General features: G+C 30.8%; 3 protein-coding genes and 1 pseudogene across 3 annotated transcripts; 1 reads left to right on the forward strand and 3 right to left on the reverse strand.

Moving 5' to 3' along the window:
• The first annotated feature begins 394 nt into the window (after positions 1-394).
• Positions 395-4,884, forward strand: LOC130960672 (uncharacterized). Its single transcript, XM_057886122.1, has 8 exons — positions 395-1,385; positions 1,652-1,774; positions 2,075-2,222; positions 2,901-2,989; positions 3,181-3,236; positions 3,366-3,488; positions 4,217-4,273; positions 4,375-4,884. Exons 1-8 carry the CDS (start codon positions 1,165-1,167, stop codon positions 4,506-4,508), a joined length of 951 nt encoding a protein of 316 aa, XP_057742105.1. The 5' UTR covers positions 395-1,164; the 3' UTR covers positions 4,509-4,884.
• A 188-nt stretch (positions 4,885-5,072) lies between these two features.
• Positions 5,073-6,358, reverse strand: LOC130963460 (MDIS1-interacting receptor like kinase 2-like; annotated as a pseudogene).
• LOC130963461 (probable leucine-rich repeat receptor-like protein kinase At2g33170) lies at positions 6,306-7,433 on the reverse strand. Its single transcript, XM_057889572.1, has one exon. It carries the CDS (start codon positions 7,431-7,433, stop codon positions 6,306-6,308), a length of 1,128 nt encoding a protein of 375 aa, XP_057745555.1.
• A 5,923-nt stretch (positions 7,434-13,356) lies between these two features.
• LOC130960810 (MDIS1-interacting receptor like kinase 2-like) lies at positions 13,357-16,154 on the reverse strand. Its single transcript, XM_057886284.1, has 2 exons — positions 13,943-16,154; positions 13,357-13,860 (listed from the first exon to the last, which is right to left on the reverse strand). The coding sequence occupies exons 1-2, from the start codon at positions 15,966-15,968 to the stop codon at positions 13,595-13,597; spliced, it is 2,292 nt and encodes a 763-aa protein (XP_057742267.1). The 5' UTR covers positions 15,969-16,154; the 3' UTR covers positions 13,357-13,594.
• Positions 16,155-19,028: the final 2,874 nt, after the last annotated feature.

A 19,028-nucleotide genomic window follows, 5' to 3' on the forward strand; every position in this document is an offset into this window, starting at 1 on the left:
CTGATAGCCGTTAGATGAAAAATTTGTCAAATCAGTCAAATCATTTAACGGCTCTGAGTTATCAACTTTACGTGAAGTCAACTGCACCTGAATTTCTACCTAAAAATGCTCCAAATTAACTAAATTTATAAATAAAATATATTTTATTTATTTAAAAAAAATCCCAAGGCAGCCTGTCTTCTTTTTTTGTTTTTCTCTTTTTCTTAAAAAACATGAAAGAATTTCAAATTGCAGTTTAACCCAACCCAATATCTAGTCGGACTCGCACAAAAAGGATCATAGATTAACCCATAAACCCAATAATCCCTATCCAACAACAAAAAAAGAGATTTACCCAACCAAATAATGATCCGACCTGGTTCAATTTTACATTACTGACTAACTACTGACTACTGAGTGCTGGCTTCATTTAATTAATTCCCAATCTGACAAGAACTGCGCTGAATACCCGACTGAAACAGAGCTCCGCCTGAGTGAGGTCCGCTGGCCCGCCGTCGTCCGGTACTCTTCTTTCTCGTTGGCTCATCGCTCACTCTGCTGTGAATCCTTCTCGTCATTGCTGCGTTTTCTTCTCCACCGTCATCGCTCCCTGGCGCCGCCGCTTACTCCTCTCGCCGCTGGCCTGCTGCTGCCTCCTTCCCTCCGCCGCGCAGTGCTCACTGCCGACTGTAATCACTGCTTCTTCCTCGTCGTCCAGGAAAGTTTTTCCTTTTTTTTTTATATTTTCCTTCGATGGATGAAAGACTTTGGGATTGCATTGCTTGCTTGCTGCTCTGTGATCTATTTGCATGCTTTTTGTAATCTCTTTAAACGTTTACTTTTCACTTTGGTATTGCTTCTTGAGAGAACTGTGAATCTGTGATGTGATTTCTAACATTTTGTTAAAAGAGTGAGGTTTTTATAGTGAGTTAATATGATGACTTTGCCACTTTGGTTTGAGTCTTTGAGAGTTGAATGGAATCGAAATATGGAATCAGGTTCTCTTTGTTCAAAATTTTGGTCCAAAAGCTGTTTTGTTTAAACGAATGTCAGCGCTCCATTTATAGTTCATTTTTGGCAATTTGAGAAGCCAGCTCGGCTCGGCTCAGTTCCTCTCAGCTAAGCTCATATTCCTATATCGCTCTTCATCGTTTAGTTTCTGCTGCATCAATCAAATATCCATCCATGTTTGCTTCGGTGAGCGACAGCACTATCCTTGTTTTGCGCCACTGCCGCTTCTTACTTCCACGTCTCACCGTTTCCGTTTCCATTACCGTTACCGTTACCTCACCGTCTCCTCTCTTATTCTCTCCGTCTTCCTCCTCTTACTTTCCTCCAACAATGAACAACAAAAGCAAAAACCCCAATACCTCTTCCTTCTCCTCCTACGCTCACTCCTCTTCCAGGTTCTTCTCTCTCTCTCTCTCTCTCCAACAAACAATTATCCTTCTTTATAGCTATTATCGAATTAAAATTCGTTTCTTTTGCATCTTGCTGTTTAAGCTTGCTCAGAATCATTGCGTTTAGCTCAAATTTCCCAATTTTTGCTTCTTTATTGTTTTTTAATTCTTCTTCCTTTTACTTTTGTATGACAATGGTAGGTTTTTCTAGTGAATGAAGCAGAAAGTTTTATGCTTTTAACTGATGACATTTTTGGGCTTTTGAGTGGCAGTGGAGGAAGAGGGAGTTCTTTTGATATGAGGAACGACAGGGAAAGAACAAGAGGTCGTGGCAGTGGCCGCGGTGGTGGTGGCAGCTCCGGGAAGGATGAAATTGATGCTCTTGGTAGGCTCCTGTAAGCACCAATTCGCTTTGTGCTCATTATTTTCTCTCAATTTTTGTTTTTGTGGGATAGTTCTTGATTTCTTGTAATTGTAGTCCATCAAAACAAGTTTCGGAGAAAATTTTATGTACCTTGTTTGTCTTCCTAATAGAATGAACTATTTTATAAAGTGTAAACTATGTTGTGTAGAGCAACTGCTCATAGGAAATTAGTATGTATGGTTTATGCGATGTACTAACATTATATATCACCCATTTTCTTTCTAAGGTCAAAGTTAGTGATTTTTGTATGTTTCTCTGGTAATACCTGCAGGACGAGGATTTTGCGTCATATGGCATCTGAATTGAACTTAGATATGCGCAGTGATGGTTATGTCAAAGTTCATGATCTTCTAAAGCTGAATATGAAGACATTTGCTAATATTCCATTAAGATCCCACAATATTGATGATGTTAGGGAGGTCAGTTTAATTATTCATATATTTTTTGTTTTCTTGATTGTTATTTGTTATAATTGTCATTTCTATTGTAATTTGGATTATTGTGTTGCATTTTGGAGAAGCATTTGGCTTGGGGAAAATAGCAAAATAGAAAATAGTCACATCATAGATACAAGACAAAAACGACCACTTCTATTGTTGTTTAGCATACAAGATAAATACATTGTATTGTATTCTGTCTATCGACATTTTCAACTTGTTATTTTATTTAGCATTTTATTCCTGTATCCTCTGCATAGAATTTCCTTTTCTAAATCTTTTGTTGCAGAGTGATACTAGTTTGATCTTGTAAAAGCAGTCACAATATGGTTTTCAGAATTTCTTGATCCATCCCTTCTGCAACTAACAATAGTATAAATCAATAGTTGAATGAATCGGATAGGATTGACATGTTGATTGTAGCTGGTCAAGTGTATCCCACTCTTAATTCTTAACTTACTGCTACACAATATCTGTGGCTTATCTTTTTTTATGAATTGTTATTGTATTTATAACCACTTTTTTTCTGTAAACTGTATCTATATGCTATTTATTTGTGTTTATTTAGTCACTGAAGTAAAGATTTTAATGTCTTTCATTTTCATATGAAAGTATTAACTGGAGACCTTTTATTCTAAATGATCTCGTGTTTATTCTCAGGCCGTTCGAAAGGATAATAAGCAGCGCTTCAGCCTTATAGAAGAGAATGGGGAGCTACTTATACGAGTTAACCAAGGCCATACAATAACGGTAAACTATTCTGTTTTAGTTGAATGTGGAGACATTTAAATTGCTTTTGAAGTTTTTAAGAAAATCTTCAAACCTTAAGTAATTGGATCTGTACTCTGTTATGAATATTATGTAGACATTCTCATGTCATTTTATGTTAAATTGTTCATTTGTGGAGTAATTAAAATACATGATTAACTTTTGATCTGCAAACTGTTGAAACTGAAAGCTTGTTGAAACCAATCCTTTCAGCTGAAGAAGTTCCAGGTGAATAATCAATGGAGCTGTATTTCTGTTAACTTTGCTGTCTTTGCAAGTCATATTCTCCAAATGGTTATTTTTCTTCATCCCCACTTTCTATTTTTTGTTTTTTCTTGATTTTGCTACCATATGCAGTTTGCGTGCACAGAACCTACAGAAAGAACTTGGATTCAATTCTAGAATCCGGCCTCAAGTGCATGAAGAGATTGCATGTTCATTTCTCTTGTGGTTTACCAACAGATGGAGAAATAATAAGCGGTAATGTGATTAGCTATCAAAAATTCATTTGGATATCCACCCCCCCTATTTGTTTAGGCTTGGTCATTTTCCTCCTGCAGTATTAAGGCTGGCAGTTATGTTATACAATAGCAAAGGAATACAGATGTTTTGTCTATTGTGATTAACCACTTAAGCACTTTAACTTTGGAATTTGGATGTCTTTACTCTTTACTTGTACTTATTTACAAGAGCCTGGTATAGTATAATATAATCACTAAACGTGTTAACATGAAAGTAATTCAAATAATAATTAGTCAATGATCCATAGTCTGAATAAACTGGTTACTTGGAACAAAATGCCTGTAAACTTCACTTATTTATTAGTAAATCAATTAAATTGAGCCATTCAATATTACTCTCATAAGTACCATAACTAATAATGGTTTGCATTTTTAAGCATTTGTTTACCCTTGATCATTTGTTGGGGGTGGGGGTGGCAAATGATTGGAATTCTCTTTTTTTTTTTTTGGTCAGAATTGGAAATCTCTTCTTAGCAATCAGGGTAACATGAGATATTTTTATGGATATTAAAGTACTTGCTTGGACTATTTTACTCAATTTCTTGAGGATATCTTTTCTATTGAATAACTACATCTAGCATCCTTTTAGTTTTAGTTATTCTTCTTGTATGCAACCATTTTTAGTTAAGTTTAATTTACTTAGTTTTTGTCCTTGTTTCTTACCTAGTTTTCCATTTTGATTCCCAGGTATGAGGCGAGATGTAAATATTCTGATCTTTTTAGATGTTAGAAAAGCATTGGAGGGTATGATAATATTCCAATCACAATTCTTGAAATGCTGAACTTCTTAGTTGTTTGTTGTTAATAGTAACTAAAGATATATTCCTTTTGCAATCTTATTGCAGAAGGTATGAAGCTTTTCATTTCTGACAACAAGGTGATCTTGACAGAAGGTTTTGATGGTGTTGTTCCCCCCAAGTATTTCCAAAAGATAGAATCGTGGCCTGGTAGACAACTTATTCCTCTCCAAAATAATTAGTCATAGTTGTTTATTACTGGTTTAGGATTGCAGTGTGTGGATTACTGCTTGCCTGATTGGTTGTGTAAACAATGGCAGTCTTTTCAATCTTCACCACCATTATTTGAACTTTCTTATTAGAAATTCAATTAGTCCAGCTTGAGAAACTGTCATTGTTTCCTCAGCATGGATGCTTTATACACTTGTTGAATTTAAAACAAAATGGTTTTTCGGAAGTCTAACTCATCCTATGAATTGTTAATAAAGTTTTTCCGAAGTTTCTTTTTGCATGCTCTATATATTAGATTAGACCAAGAAAAATGTCTAATGTATGATTTCAGGTAGGTGGATGGTCCATAAACTTTCTATTTGAAAGCCCTACATGGTATTGGTTACCATTAAGATTTAGTTATTCGAGTGAGAAAACTGCATAATTTGAAAGGCAATGCTATAAGTGATAAAAAACATAATACATACATAAAAATATTTGAACTGGAAGACATACTCAGTTGAAAACAAAACAGAAGATGACTTTCATACAAAAAATTAGGGCAATCACATAAGAAAATGATTAAAAAAAACATCCTAATTTTTACCTATTGCAAATATTTCTTGATTCACAAGTTGGTGAATTGAAATACCATCAAAATGCCAAAGCAATGGTGAGTTTGAAAACAAAAGCTCATTGGCTATGTCCTGGATTGAAGGTATTGATTTTGGGTTGGGATGCAAGCATGCTAGTGCTAATGTTACAACAAGTACAATATTCCGCATGTCTTTTCGAAGAAAGGGCAATGGGATACGTGAATCCAATATATCTTTGAGCATGATCTTAGGAGCATATGGTTTTGACATATTGGAAAGCAGTTCCTTAGGATGTTCCCCCATTATTGTTTCCAAAGTCACCACTCCAAAGCTATAAACATCACATTTTGTTGTCACATTGATGCTATAAGCCAACTCTACAATATGTCCAAACATTAAATAGATTATCAGTAAATTTCAATAAATAAACCAAAGTTGAATACAAGACTTCAGTAATAAATCATATGGAAATTAGGATTGGGACTAATCATTTTTATGGGAAGGAAAAAGTTCACACTTTTACCTGGAGCAACATATCCACAAGTACCAACTAGTAGAGTTTGATTAGATGAATCAGGATTAAGGAGTTTAGCTGTACCAAAATCCGATAGACAAGCCTCTAAATTTGAACTCAACAAAACATTGGAACTAGTTACATCTCGATGGACAATGGGTGGGGAACAGTGATGGTGCATATGAGTGAGAACAAATGTAGTCCCTTTGATGATGTTTACTCTTTTGTTCCAATTCAACTCTTGAGCTTCTTCATCAATGGCTAGGTTATAGAACAGGCTTCCTTTTTTCATATACTCATATCAAAAATATGCACTTATTGTGCAAACAATAACCGTAAAGCCTAATGATGTTCCGGTGGCGTATTTCACTTAAGATCTTGACCTCATTTTTGAAACACTTGTAAAATAATGGGTTTTCAGATTCTGTTCTGTGAAGTTTCTTTAGTGCCACACTTTTGCCACTAGGAAGTTTTGCTTTGTAGACACTTCCATAAGCACCTGTTCCAATGCAATATCTCATACCAAAGTCTTCTGTTGCTTTGATTATGTCTTCAAATGCAATTTTACCATCATAGTTCCAAATTGAGAAGATATCTCCATTCCTTCTTTCCTCGTATTTGCCACATATGGACAAAAAACATGAATTCCCCAACATACAAAAATGAGTGAAATCCAGATTGACCCTAAGATTAGTACAGGTAAAGGAAGATAATTATAATCATGAGTAGAAGGGCAAGGGGGGACCTGGTATCTTATTACCGATCAATGAGTCTTTTGGAAAGCCACAATAGTTGTGATCCACAACAAAGGAATTGTAAGACATATTGAGGTAAGGTACAGAATGGAGTCCCTTAGGTATGTTTCCAGAGAGGTTATTATAACTGAGGTCTACAGAAAAAAGATTGCCAATTTGAGAAGGAATGCCACCACATAAAGAGTTGTTACTTAGTTGCACAACTCTGCAATGGTTTAGAATATCAAATGGAATTGGTCCCTCAAGGTTGTTGTTGGAAATATCTAAAGTTGAAAGCCTAGAGAGTTGTCCAATCTCATATGGTATGACACCAGAAATCTTGTTGTCAGAAAGGTCTAAAACTTCCAGATGGATCAAGTGCCCTAGTTCAATAGGGATAGGACCTTCTATATGGTTTGAACCAAAGGAGAGACATTTCAAGTTCTCCAGTTGTACCAGAGTGGGTGGTATTGAACCATTGAATGAATTATTTGAAAGAGTTAACTGCTTCAAACCTTTTAAATTCTTCAATTCTACAGGAATGGGGCCTTTAAATTTGTTTGAGTCAAGGGAGAGATGAAACAAATACTTAAAGTGATTAAAAGAGGAAGGGATCATACCACTAAGAAAATTGTTTGAAACATTAAAAATCCTAAGTTGAGTGAGACTTGAAAGTGAAGCAGGCAACTCACCTTCAAGATAGTTAGAGGAGAGATCAAGATACATAAGCTTTGTAAGAGAGCTTGTTTCAGTTGGAATGATACCCTTGAGTCCCAAACCACTAAGTTTGAGACGAATTAAATTGGGGAATGCAGTAAAATTGAAGTTCCTCAATTCAGATGAAGGAATAAAAAAATAACGCCTTGTTGAAATGTCAGTGACACTACCAGCTTCATTGCACACAATCCCAGTCCAATCGCAATGTTTTGAGATGTTGCGACCTTCCGTCCAGCTGCTACGGAGCAGGGCCTTTTGTTCCTCGTTCAAGGACGAGGAATTTGATGCTGCCACCATTATGTTGGCACTCATAACAGTTAGGAGGACTAATGGAAACAAAGTTTCAACAAACGTAAACCTCAATAATGCTAATGAACTGCAACCTGAGTTTGCCATATGTGTATCTTAATTTCACTGAATTGTGTTGTATACTATACACTCTATTGGTGCTGCACATATATTTATAAGAATTTAATCTTTATGTTTTGGTCTTCCTTGTGTGTACCACTTCATTATTTGCCGTTAGACTTACATTTGATTGATTGAAAGAAAGTGTGAGAATGTGACAGTATATAGAATCACTATGGCTAGAGAAGTTGCTAGGTTCCTTCAGCAATCACTTAAGAGACTGACTATGACTATTGACTAATAATAAATGCCTTTCTACTTGTTCAGCTCCATTACTAGGCCTAGAGATTGATGAATACATAGCAATGTTAGTTAATTATACTAGCTTTTGCGACATCATTAAGGATGTGTTTAGAGTTTTGATCTTGGAAGAGAAAAATGAGAAGGAAAAACTCTGGTTTAAATTGATGAGCACGCTTGCACAAAATGTAAAAAATTTATAGTTTGAGGTAACTACACTCACTATAACTCCAATTTGGGTAGTAAAAGAGCAAAATATACCAGAAGTTATAATAGGTTATAGCACTACATTGGAAATAGAATAAACAATAAAAGTTAAGAACTATCCTTTTCCTTTTCACTAATCCAACCAAACCTTAAGGACTATAATCGTAGAAAGGAAATAAAGTGGAACATGGAATTATAGTATCTCCACAATGGAATTCTCAAGTCGTTGGTGGAACATAAAATAAGCGTGTAAGTAGCGCAAATCAAATTCTGGCAAATATATAGTCATTATTGCCTAAGGTAAAATTAAAATTTAAAATAGAATTCAAGAAGATGACTTTTTATCCTTCCATCATCTTCTTGAAGTGTTCTTGGTCACCTTGTGAGGCTTATAATGAATGCTTAACTATTATCACCTTTCTTTATATATCATTCGAAAAATATTATTGAAAACCATGACTATTAAGTATTAACGATCTATCTATTTCTACTATATAAAAGTTGATGATTCTAATTCGAAATAAGTTTTAAAGTGGTCCCTGAAATTGCACTCGAGCCTCATAGTAGTCCCTGAACTTAATAGTTACTCATATTCGTCCTTGAAGTTACACTCCGGGACTCAGATTCGTCCTTCTGGCACATTCCGTCTACCTGGCACTATCGGAAAGTTGATCTGGATTCTTTCGTGACACGTTGGCCAGGTAACGGCTAGCTGACGTGGATTAGTAAACTTGTAGGGTAAAAAACACATATAAGCCAATGGCAGACTAAAATTACACAAATAAGCCAAAACGAAAACTGCTTCATGAATCTACTAATGCACGTTTATATGTAGTTCGAACCAGCTAAATTCGAACTCCATCTCTACATAATTCGAACCAGGTGGGTTCGAATTATATACAAACACACGCACACACTAATTCGAACCAGGTGGGTTCAAATTACACACACAGTAAATTAATAATTTATTAAAAAAATTTTATTAAAAAATTTATTAAAACAATTAATAATTTAAAAATTAAAAAATATATATTTTATTTCATACATCAAAAAAAACTAACAAAATATTTAATTACGATACTTTTTTAAAATATTTGTGATCTATCAATTCGAATTCCATACAATACTCTTTTGTCCATTTTTAATAGCTCATGAATATTTTTTAATAAATTTATTTAAATTATACTACAAAAAATATTTTATCCTATGCAAAACAATTTAAAAAAATGGCTTAAAAAATGTTAGGAGTACTATAAAAATTTGTAATATTCTAATAACTTAGGTAAATACATGCATGTACTTAAATTTTAAATAAAATACTCTACATAGTCAATAATAATTTAGAAATGAAAGAAATATTTTATTCCATATAAAATAATTAAAAAATATATTTTATTCTAATACAAAATAATTTTAAAAAAATGGCTTAAAGGATGTTATGAGTACTATAAAAGTTTGTAATATTCTAGTGATTTAGATAAATACATGATAAAAATATTTTTTCTTTAATTTCTAAATTATTATTGACTATGTAGAATATTTCTTTAATGTTCTAAGTCATTAGGATATTACAAATTTTTATGTAGAGTATAATTCGAATCACCATATTATTAATTTTTTTAATAAATTTTTTAATAAATTTTTTTTAATAAATTATTAATTTACTGTGTGTGTAATTTGAACCCTGCTAGTTCGAATTAGTGTGTGCGTGTGTTTGTATATAATTCGAACCCACCTGGTTCGAATTATGTAGAAATGGAGTTCGAATTTAGCTGGTTTGAACTACATATAAACGTACATTGGTGGATTCATGAAGCAGTTTTCGTTTTGACTTATTTGTGTAATTTTAGTCTACCATTGACTTATATGTGTTTTTTACCCAAATTTTTATGGTGCAATTTACTCTCCAAATCAAAATTAAAAATTTTAATCCCAAAATTTAATTATTATTCTCTTCTCTGTAGTAGTAACCCCTCTCTTTTCTTCTCTTCTCTTCTCTTCTCCATATGGATGTGAAAAAGACTACAAATTACAACTTCATTGAAAGCACGCATATATTTTGTTAATTAAAAGTCACATACTATGTCTTTGTATTTAACATTTTATGCACTCATTTAATTCTAGTTAATTAAAATATTTTACAAAATTCAATTTTATATTTTTATATGATTTTACAAAAATCTATCTCTTGTATTTACGGAATTAAAAAGTTACATCGTTATTATTATATATTACATTACATTTCCTTTCAAATCCTGTTCCAAAATAATCATGCATCATCCTAATTTAACTGTCATTCACATAGTATTAATATAAAGTGTTATATTATGGCATTTCAAATCGTATGACATCTCCATTAAAATGACGTGTCTAAGATTTTATTATAATTAAATAAGTATTTTAAATTAATTAAGGGTAATATTAGAAAAATAAAAAATAGCAAAAATTTACCTAATTTAATATTTATTATTTTAGTCTCTAATTAATAAAAAACTAATTAAGCAAAATAAATATAATTAACTAATTTAAGACACTAATTTGATCATATTAAAATATTAATCATATCATCTTTTTGTTTGCAAATGTCATGCTGACATTTTAACATTTTATATTAGCATTAGAGATGAGTTGAGATTCACAATTTATTAATTTAGGAATCAATTTAATCATTTTTTAAAGTCAACAAATTTTTTATGAACGTTCACAATTTTAGAAACTAAACTTTGCATTATTTCTTTAATTATATATATTACATAACTTTTTTTATGTTATAATCTCACCATCTTTCTTACAAAAAAAAGGGATAAAAGTGGTTAAACTTGTTCAAATAATGATTGTTAAGAAGACTCTAGTTGTTGTTATTGTTATAAGATACTTCAACTAAAAATAAACAAAAAGAAAAATCTTGTGAATTTGGGATATAAAGATCTATGCCTGTAGAGAAAAGAGGGATTACTGTAGAGAAGAGAATAATGATTAAATTTGGGAATTAAAATTTTTTATTTTGATTCAGGGACCAAATTGCACCATAAAAGTTTACTAATCTACGTCAGCTAGCCGTTACCTGGCTAGCGTGTCATGGAGGAGTCCAGATCAGCTTTCCGGTAGTGCCAGGTGGACGGAATGTGCCGGAAGAACGAATCTAAATCCCGGAGTGCAACTTTAGGGACGAATATGGGTAACTTTTAAGTTCATGGACTACTATGAGGCTCGAGTGCAACTTCAGGGACCACTTTGAAACTTATTTCATACTAACTCTTTGTACATTAGATTTAAGCCATATTTTTTTCTCTAATAATGTCACATCATCAATTTTAATTATTTGACAAAACTTAAAAATTAATCAATCAACTTTTAGTAAAATATTTTCAAAAAAATTAAAATCATAACTCCCATAATTAATTATTTTATTACATATTATTATTTAATGAAAATATAAAGAATTAATTAAATATAATAAACATTTACATTAAAAGTGTCATAATAATATTATCATAATAAATTTTAAATTATAAATTATTCAAATTTCATACTATTTGATATACTTATATATCATACATAAGCCTATTTACTTAAAAATGATTCTATTAGATGATTAGGTATAAAATAAAAATATTTATTATATTTTTAAAACAAATTTATGAAAAAAAAATTTATTAGTTTTATTATTTATATTTTTCTATTATTTTGTAATACTTTGCATATAATTATATTTTAATATCCTTATAATTATACTTATTTCGATATGCTATTTAAATCAAAGAATCAATTTTGATTATTTTTTAATATTATTTGAGTTTGTATCACTTGAGACATTGTCTGACAGAGTGGATTACAAAAAATATTAACAGATATTTTTACTTTATACTATTTAAATTATTCTTTTTAAAAATAACTTATTCAATATATATATATATATATATATATATATATATATATACACACACAATAAATATTGTAAAAAAATTTATTCTTACTATTATAAATGTCATTGAAAAGCTATATGCAATAGAAAAAGAAGAATAAATAGATGTGAAAGAAAAATTCACAAAAAATACAAAATGTAAAATTTTTGTGCTACAACATAACAATTATTACGGATTCGAATTATAAAAAACTTCATCAAAATTCATCAAATTATACTTTATCGTAAAAAAAATTCTATCAAATTATAAATTACTACCTCAATAATTATTATAGATTCAATTAAATTAAAAGTTTTAGATCAAAGTGTTACAACAACTTTTGTGTTATTTGATAGAGAAAGAAAAAATTATTAGGCACAACTATCTTAAATCTAATTACATTCCAAGACAGTAATGATACTGAAGTACCATCCCAATTGAAAAATTTATACAACCTCACACTTATATTTGAAGTCAAAGTAAATTATTTTAACTATGTTCTCAACAATACATTATTACTAAGACATTTGTCCCAACAAAAAAATATTGAAACTCAACCCCTTGTTACAACAAATAAAACAAGTAATACTACCAAAATTTTATTTATTCAAAACATCATTTATATTGCTCATCTATATTATTCATTGATTATAAAAAATTAGGAACCAACTTCACCAACACTAAAAAAAAAAATAACTCCAATACACAACCAAAAAAAGAACAAACACCACATAAAAGGTTAAGTCTGTCAATTAAAATAAATATAAAAATAAAAAAATAAATGAAGATGTAACTTCGTATAACTTCATTATAAAAAAAATTTGTATTATAAAATATTTTAAATAAAAAATTACATCAAATTTAATATTAGTTTAATTTATATATATGTTAATTAATTTTTAAATAAATAATATTTATTAAAATATACTATATACTATCATTAATTTACACTTGACGTATCATGTGGGTCTCATCCTAGTTAAGCACGAAAGAAATGTGGTCCCCCAAGCAGCTCAAGTTGACAAGATCTTAACCTCAGTGTACGTCTAGAGAGTAGAGAAGCTATGTAAGTTTCCATATTACAATTTTTCTTTTATCTTTTATTTTTTTTAAAAAAAAGGAACATTTAAATGACGTTTTAATGCTCCAAATATTTAGTATGGCTTAGTAAGTTAGTATAGATATATTAGTAAATAAATAAGAAGGAATATTTGTACATGAGCGAAGAGAATTTTGGTGTACGAGACTACGAGGTAGTTATTTTGAGACTATAGAATTAAGAAGTGTTAATATGACTATAAATAATGCTTTTCAAAATGGAAAAAAAAAAATTGTATTGTAAAACTGAGGACATCCAACTAAGCTGGGAGAAATGTTGAGGCTCCTTCAGTTGTTGAACTCTCTGGGTATTTTAGTTGGGTCAACGGTTCAGGAGTCTATTCAGATAGCCGAAAGAAATTTTTTTTGCCTTAAAAAATAATGTAAATCAAACAATTTGATCAATTTTAACTAAATTTGTTTTGAAACCATAGCGTTACCGTTAAAGGAATCTACACCACAATATTTTTCCTTTCTATATAATTAGAACATTGAGGGATGTCATAGTTATATGCTTAAAATTCAGTCTTGCATTATTTTGTGATTCACTAAAAGTTACAACCTTCAATCTTGCATTTATATGCTGATAAAATTCAATCATATGACATGTACTTGATATTGCATCAATTGGTAGATTGAGACATCATAGAAAGACAAATTCGTGGAAGCCTTGGAAGCTGAAAACTCATTAGCCACATCCTACATTGATGGTCTGGATTTTGGGTCAGAGGAGAGGCATGCTAATGCTAGCTTTACAACAAGCACAACATCTTGCATATCTTTCCGAGATTTCGGAAGTGGAATCCGCGGATCCAACACATCTTTCACCAATAATTGTTGAGTAGATGGTTTTGACATAGTGGACATGAATTCTCCTGGGTGATGACCCATCATTGTTTCTAATGCCACCACTCCGAAACTATAAACATCACATTTTGTAGTCACACTCATGGTGTATGCCAGTTCTACATCAAAAACAGCCATAGAGAGTTACATAAATGATGATGAGGACAGTGATTTATTCGGATAATTAGAATTAGAAATTACCTGGAGCAATATATCCATAAGTGCCAACTAAAAGAGTTTGGTTAGATGAATCAGGATCAAGAAGTCTCGCTGTGCCGAAATCTGAGACACAAGCTTCTAACTCTGAATTCAGCAGAACATTGTTGCTGCTGACATCTCTATGAACAATAGGAGAAGGACAGTGATGATGCATGTGAGCAAGAGCATAAGCGGTCCCTTTGATGATATTCACCCTCTTGCTCCACTTCAACTCTTGTGCTTCCATCTCATCGGCCAAGTTACAGAACAAGCTTCCTCTTTCCAAGTATTCATACACCAAAAACATGCATCTGTTATGCAAACAATAGCCATAAAGCCTAATGATGTTCCGGTGGCGAATCTCTGTCAAGACCTCAACTTCATTGCAGAAGCTCTTGTAATAGGATGGATTTTCTGATTCTGTTTTGTGAAGCTTCTTCAATGCAACAGTTTTGCCACTTGGAAGTCGCGCTTCGTAGACGCTACCATAAGCACCGGTTCCAATGCAATATCTGATGTCAAAGTCCTCTGTGGCTTCAATGATGTCCTCAAATGCAATTTTGCCATCATAGTTCCAAATTGAGAACAAATCTCCATTTTTTGCGGCCTTATTTTCAAGCTTGCCATGATGCCTGGCACGGAAAATGCATATTCCAATCCCAACAGAACCCAATGAAATGGTAACGCAGACCAGGATTATGACCAAAACCAGTGATCGGCCAAAATGCTTATTATGATGGTCGTTTAAATGATCATCGCATTCATAATAGTCAAGAAAGGGATTGTAATCCAGATAACAGAATGGAATAGCAAACTCAAGTTCCTGTCTATTTTTGATACAAAGATTATTGTAATGAAGGTCTAAATATGAAAGGTTTCCAATTTGAGAAGGAATGGTTCCACTTAAACTGTTATTGCTTAGGTCAATATAACTAGAGTGAATAAAGATAGCAGATGGGATAACACCAGAAATTGCATTACCAGACAGATCTAAAACTTTTAGATGCAACAAATGCTCTATTTCTTTGGGGATACAACCATCTATCCTGTTGGATCCGATGGTGAGCACTTCCAAACGGGTCAAGTACTCGATTTGTTCAGGAATTGGACCAGACAAGGAATTTGAACTCAGGTTTAAGGTTAATAAATTTGTTAATTTCCCTATTTCATCAGGAACTGGACCAGATAGGGAATTTGAACTCAGGTCTAATGTTAATAAATTTGTTAATTTCCCTATTTCATCAGGAATGAAACCACTAAGCAAATTTGAATGAAGGTGGAGACTTGTCAAACGCTTCAAGTACCCAATTTGCTCAGGAATTGGACCAGACAGGAAATTTGAACTCAGGTCTAAGGTTAATAAATTTGTTAATTTCCCTATTTCATCAGGAATGAAGCCACTAAGTTCGTTTTGGGAAAGGTCCAACACAAGAAGTTGAGTTAGATTTGCTAATGTGAAAGGAACCTCGCCAAATAGTAGATTGTTGGAAAGGTTCATGTGTGTGAGACTGCTCATTTGACCAAAAATCAATGAAATGCTTCCAAAGAACTTGTTGGCACTCAAGTCCAACACAAGAAGTTGAGTTAGATTTTCCAATAATGTAAAAGGAAGCTCACCTTCTAAATAGTTGTATGATAGGTTGAGATGTTGTAGCTTCTTGAGACCACTTAGTTTAGGGAACTCACATAACCCCATTTCACTGAGATCTAGATGGACTAGATTTTGAAACACTGAAAAGTTTAGTTTCAATAAGCAGAGTTGTGTTCTGAACTCGTGGGTGAAATAACTTGGAGTTGGAGGTGAAAGCAATGTTATACTTCCAGCTTTGTTGCAGTTGACTCCGGGCCAGTTGCAACGGTTTGAGACATTATTATGTTGGTTACTCCACAACTCTTTACTAATTGAAAGCAAAGCATTGGCTTCTTGATCCAAGGGTGACAATTTGTGAGTTCCAGCATCGGTGATGATGCCAACAAAGACAAGTGGCACTAACATCAAAATAATAATGCAAGTGCATGATATAGCCATTGGAATTACAAGTGTTTGATGAATTAATGATCAAGTTATGTATTTTTCAATTATTATTCCACAACTTAAATCCTCAGGGAGAGTGGAACAAGGCTACTAATGAGTGTCATTTTCTACAACTTGAAAGCCACGACAATCAAAGTGGAACATAGCACTCTGGTTTTTCCACAATGGAATTCTCAAGTCGTTGGTGGAACATAGAATGAACGTGTAAGTCGGGCAAATCAAGTTCTGCCAAATATATAGTCATAAAGGTATGACTAAAATAGAGTTCAAGAGGATGGAATGTATACATATATAAACCGTTGATTCTTCCATCATTTTCTTGATGAGAATTCTTGGTCACCTCATGAGCCTTATAAATCAAGGAATGGTTAACAAGATTGCCACCATTCACAATAAATCAATTTTGGAAAATATTATTGAAAACTACGACGACCCATTAAGCACGAAATGAGGGTCTTGCAAGTTGCAAGCATATCAAGATCTTAATGCTTCCAAATATAAAAAATCTTTAAAAGTAAAATAAAAAAATTTATTTAGAAGGAAGGTAATGTGATTAAGTGTAATTTATTTAGATGTAATTAGAAAATAATTGAATAACTATGTACCATAAAAAATTGATATAATTGAAGGATAAAATTAAAATTTATTTTTATGTATCGTTTTTGTCCCCAATATTTTCATCCTATTTACATTTCTAACATTTCAAAATCGTCTCAATTTTTTTCCGTCATCAATTCTATTAATAGATCCCTAACGGCAGGACAACATTGAACTAATTTTAAAACGTTAGGGTATTAAATAGAACGATTTAAACGTTAGAGACAATTTTAAAACTTATCCCAAACATTGGGAACAAAAATAATACTTTACTCCAATTCTCAACTAGCTCATAATTTTGCCAACTATGATTTCCCAATTCACCTCTCTTCTACACCAACAAATTAATTAAGGTTACAATGATGCCATTTATTTAGTGATAACTAGTATTTTTATTCGTAATAATATTACAGGGATATAAATTTTTTAAAATTACGGTCCACTTTATTCTGACAGTATAGATTATGCATGGCACAAAAGATTTATAAAATCAAATTACTTTTACAAAAAAAAGTCGTAGATTGACAAAAATCTCTGGCTAAGAAGACCAAGATATTTCTAGATAAAAAATCAAGTAATAAGATTTTTAGTTATTATTTTTATATAAAAAATCTAATTTTTTATTAATAATTAATTTTAACGTTCGTTATCTAAAATTCAAAATAATTTAACGTGTATACTTTTATATTTAATTAGGTGTTAACTGTTAAGTATGTTGCACAAATAAAAATAATTAATTTTTATACTTGCTATTTAAAAATAATATTTTTTCTCTCTATGTATATAAAAATATAATTAGATATTAGCATAAAAAAATTATACTGATAATTATAAAATTAACTCAAAATTATTTTTTTAAAACAATTGAATCTTGATTCTAATTTTTAATTATTATAACATTAGTATTCTCTCCAAATTATATATAATAAATATTTGAAAGAAGAGAAATAAAAATTTAAATTAGAAAGATAAACGGTGAAAATTTAAAACTAAATAAAAAGCTAAAAAACTATGTATATAATAACAATAATAATATTTTGTATTTAAATTATATTATTTTATTAATTTTATTTTCTATAGAAGAGAAAGATAGAAAAAATAGAGAATGAGAGAAAAAAGAGAGAAAGATAAAGATAAAGAATGAGAGTGAGGGTGAGAATGAAAGTTTGTTAATTTTGGAAGAAAAAAATTATTTTAATTTTAAAAAAATATCGGATGACATATTTTGATTTATCAAATTACTAACTTAAAATATAAATTATATATAGAGTAAAAATAGTAGAGAGAAATAGAAAAATGGATAGAGGTAGATGAGAAAATTTTGGAATGGAGTTTATTAATTTTGAAAAAAAATATTTTCTCTCAATTTTAATAAGAGAGTGTCAGATCATGTGACATATTTGATTATTAAATTAGATAGTAATATATGATATATAATATAGGTATATTTCAATTTCAATTTTAATATTTTAATTTTAATTTTAAAGCAATTAAAGAATGACATGTTGCACATTTTAGTTGTCAAATTAGTAATTAGTCATTAATATTGATAATCATATATAAAATAGAAGAGTGGTTGAAGAAATGAGAGAAATAGAGAAAGGAAGAGGGAGGATGGGAGAACTTTTTAATTTTAGAGGAAAAGATTTGATTTCAATTGCAATGAGGGAGTGACATGTGACATATTTTAGATATAAAATTATTAAGGAGGAGGGAAGAATTCTTTAACTTTAGAGAAAAAGATTTAATTTCAATTACAATAAAAGAGTGACATGTGGCATATTTTGGTTGTAAAATTAGTAAAGAGAAGAGGTGAATTCTTTAATTTTAGAAAAAAAAATTAATTTCAATTACAATGAAAAAATGACATATGACATATTTTGGTTGTAAAATTAGAAATATATAATAGATATAATAGAATATAATAGATGTAATGTAAGATTAATTTTCTTAAAAGTTTAATATAATTTCCATGTACTCAAAAAGATAAGTCACTAAATTAACTATTATATATTTATATAGTATTTATATATATTCTAATATATATTAAATATTTTAAAGAGTTTAATTTTAATACACTAATAGGAATAACACGTCTTATTCAATCATGCAAATTATTTTCATTTTTTTGGATACATATTCACGTGATTATTATAAAAAATAGTTATTTTTATTGATGTGATGTTATATTATTATATACACTTATAAACTTATTTTATGTTAACAATGTATTAAAATTAAATTTATATTTTAATATATATTTTATACAAATAATTAATTAGTTGCATGCTAATTTTTTATATTAATATAATATATAATATAATTGGATAATTTTATACTATTAGACAGTTTAATCAATTATTTTTAATGAGAATGAGGGAACTTACCCTTCTAACTGGTTCTAAGGGCGTTCTCTCCATTTACTATTCCCCGGAATACCTGCGTTATTCATCTGCA

The sequence above is a fragment of the Arachis stenosperma genome, chromosome 2 (assembly GCF_014773155.1).
Source record: "Arachis stenosperma cultivar V10309 chromosome 2, arast.V10309.gnm1.PFL2, whole genome shotgun sequence".
Taxonomy (NCBI): domain Eukaryota; kingdom Viridiplantae; phylum Streptophyta; class Magnoliopsida; order Fabales; family Fabaceae; genus Arachis; species Arachis stenosperma.